Source organism: Sphaeroforma arctica (genome assembly GCF_001186125.1).
Source record: "Sphaeroforma arctica JP610 unplaced genomic scaffold supercont1.1057, whole genome shotgun sequence".
NCBI classification, from domain to species: Eukaryota; class Ichthyosporea; order Ichthyophonida; genus Sphaeroforma; species Sphaeroforma arctica.
In genome coordinates, this window is record NW_014039501.1 from 3,555 (window position 1) to 5,416 (window position 1,862).

The 1,862-nt window shown below is 34.3% G+C and overlaps 1 protein-coding gene across 1 annotated transcript in view; it reads left to right on the top strand.

Moving 5' to 3' along the window:
- Nucleotides 1–1,862, top strand: part of SARC_09834 (hypothetical protein) — a gene marked incomplete at both ends in the record, with an annotated part of 8,686 nt that overhangs the window by 481 nt on the left and 6,343 nt on the right. The window contains one exon of the mRNA XM_014296139.1: nucleotides 1,062–1,142. Within this exon, the coding sequence (XP_014151614.1) occupies nucleotides 1,062–1,142 (81 nt within the window). The remainder of the gene's footprint in view (nucleotides 1–1,061; nucleotides 1,143–1,862) is intronic.

Here is a 1,862-nt window from a genome sequence, read left to right on the forward strand (position 1 = left end):
TATATACATGTATATATATTTATATATATATATATAAGTATACATTTATATATATGTATATATATGTGTGTGTGCATAAGTATGTATGTATATATATATTATATATGTATGTGTGTGTATATGTGTATATGTACATGTGCATGTTTATATATACATGTATATATATATATGTAAATGTGTAAATGTGTAAATATGTATATGTATAAATACACCGGTATATGTATATGTTTCTGTATATATATATATGTGTGTGTGTTTGTGTGAGTGTGTGTTTGTGTGAGTGTGTGTTCGTCTATTCGTTAAGTCGTACACAAAAACAATAGCAGATACACGTTTATTTATATATCTATGTGTATGTTTGTATGTGTGTGTTTGTGTATCTGTTTATGTATTAATATAAAGATATAGCGATCTAAATTATATATATTTATATATACATATGTATGTATATATATACATAGTATAAAATGTGTTTTCATATATATGTTTGTGTCTGTGTCTTTGTCTGTTGTATATATATATATATGTATGTATGTATGTATGTATGTATATCGATGTAACTATGTATCTATATACATGCGCATTTATACATTTAATTTACACATGCATGTGCATATTTATATATATCTATACATTTATATATATATATGTCTGTGTCTGTGGCTGTGGCTGTGGCTGTGTCTGTGGCTGTGTGTTTACGTACACTTATACTTATACTTCATTTATTGATGCATACATGTATTTGTGTGGGCGTACAGCAATTTTGTGTTTCCATCGAGTCATCATTTGTGGAAAGTGTACTGATGTATTTTTACTGATGTATCTTAATTTATTCTCCAATGCATCTAAGATGTTGTGCAAGCACAAGTATCTATCTTTTGTTTATCATCTGTGTGCACGAACATGTATTTCACGTTTGTGTATATTTTCACTCATTATATGCAACAATATCACTTGAAGCACATGGCATGCGCTTCCTCCGCATCACAATCATCATGCACTACTGGTTGTTTTCTTACTGTTCTTCGAGTCTAACTCAACCCCTGACTACGTCCTTGCAGTAACGTCCGACTGTCATTTCTACAATACGCTAAGAACAAAGCCTTTGAGGAGAACGTGTTGTTTCTGTTGGATTTTGAACGGTATGTTATCCGATATTATTCGTTGTAGTACCTCATCTACCGCTTCACGCATGTGACACTATGTTGCGACTTTGTTTATAGTTCTGGGTGGGCTCTGCGTTGTGGTAAACTTTTAGTGGTGGATGTGATCGTAAGTGTGCGTTCCGAATGTCTCCTGATGTTTTGACCTGTGCGGCACTGTGTATATGTTGCTATGGAACGTCTGATGCACATGTAGACCCATACTAATTTAACCCAAATTGAAATAAATAGTGTTCTCCGTATGGCCCATTTCCGTGTACACTCTCCGAGGGGGTTGTAGTGCGCCCGGGACACTTCCCAGCAGGACACTACATGTTGCATACTTGTCTGTTTTTCAACTGACCAGACAGCTCTTATTTGAAGCTAGTCATTTACTTCAATTCTCCCCATGTTTTGTATTTATGAGGCCTCATGGTGTGTCTCTGCTGATGTGAGTGATTTGATATTTACTATTGCCTCACGCCTGATGTACCATGATGGTTTCGTGGGCAACACAAAATCGTATGCATGGGGAGTGTACCTGTTTTGCGTGCACAGGGCACTTCTGGGTTTTTTTAAATTTACCGGTGAATATATTCATATATATAGATGTGTGTGTGTGTGGGAGTCTGTATATGTATATGTATATATACATATATGTGTGTGTGTATGTATGTATATGTATGTGTGTATATATATATGCGTATGTGTGTTTGTATA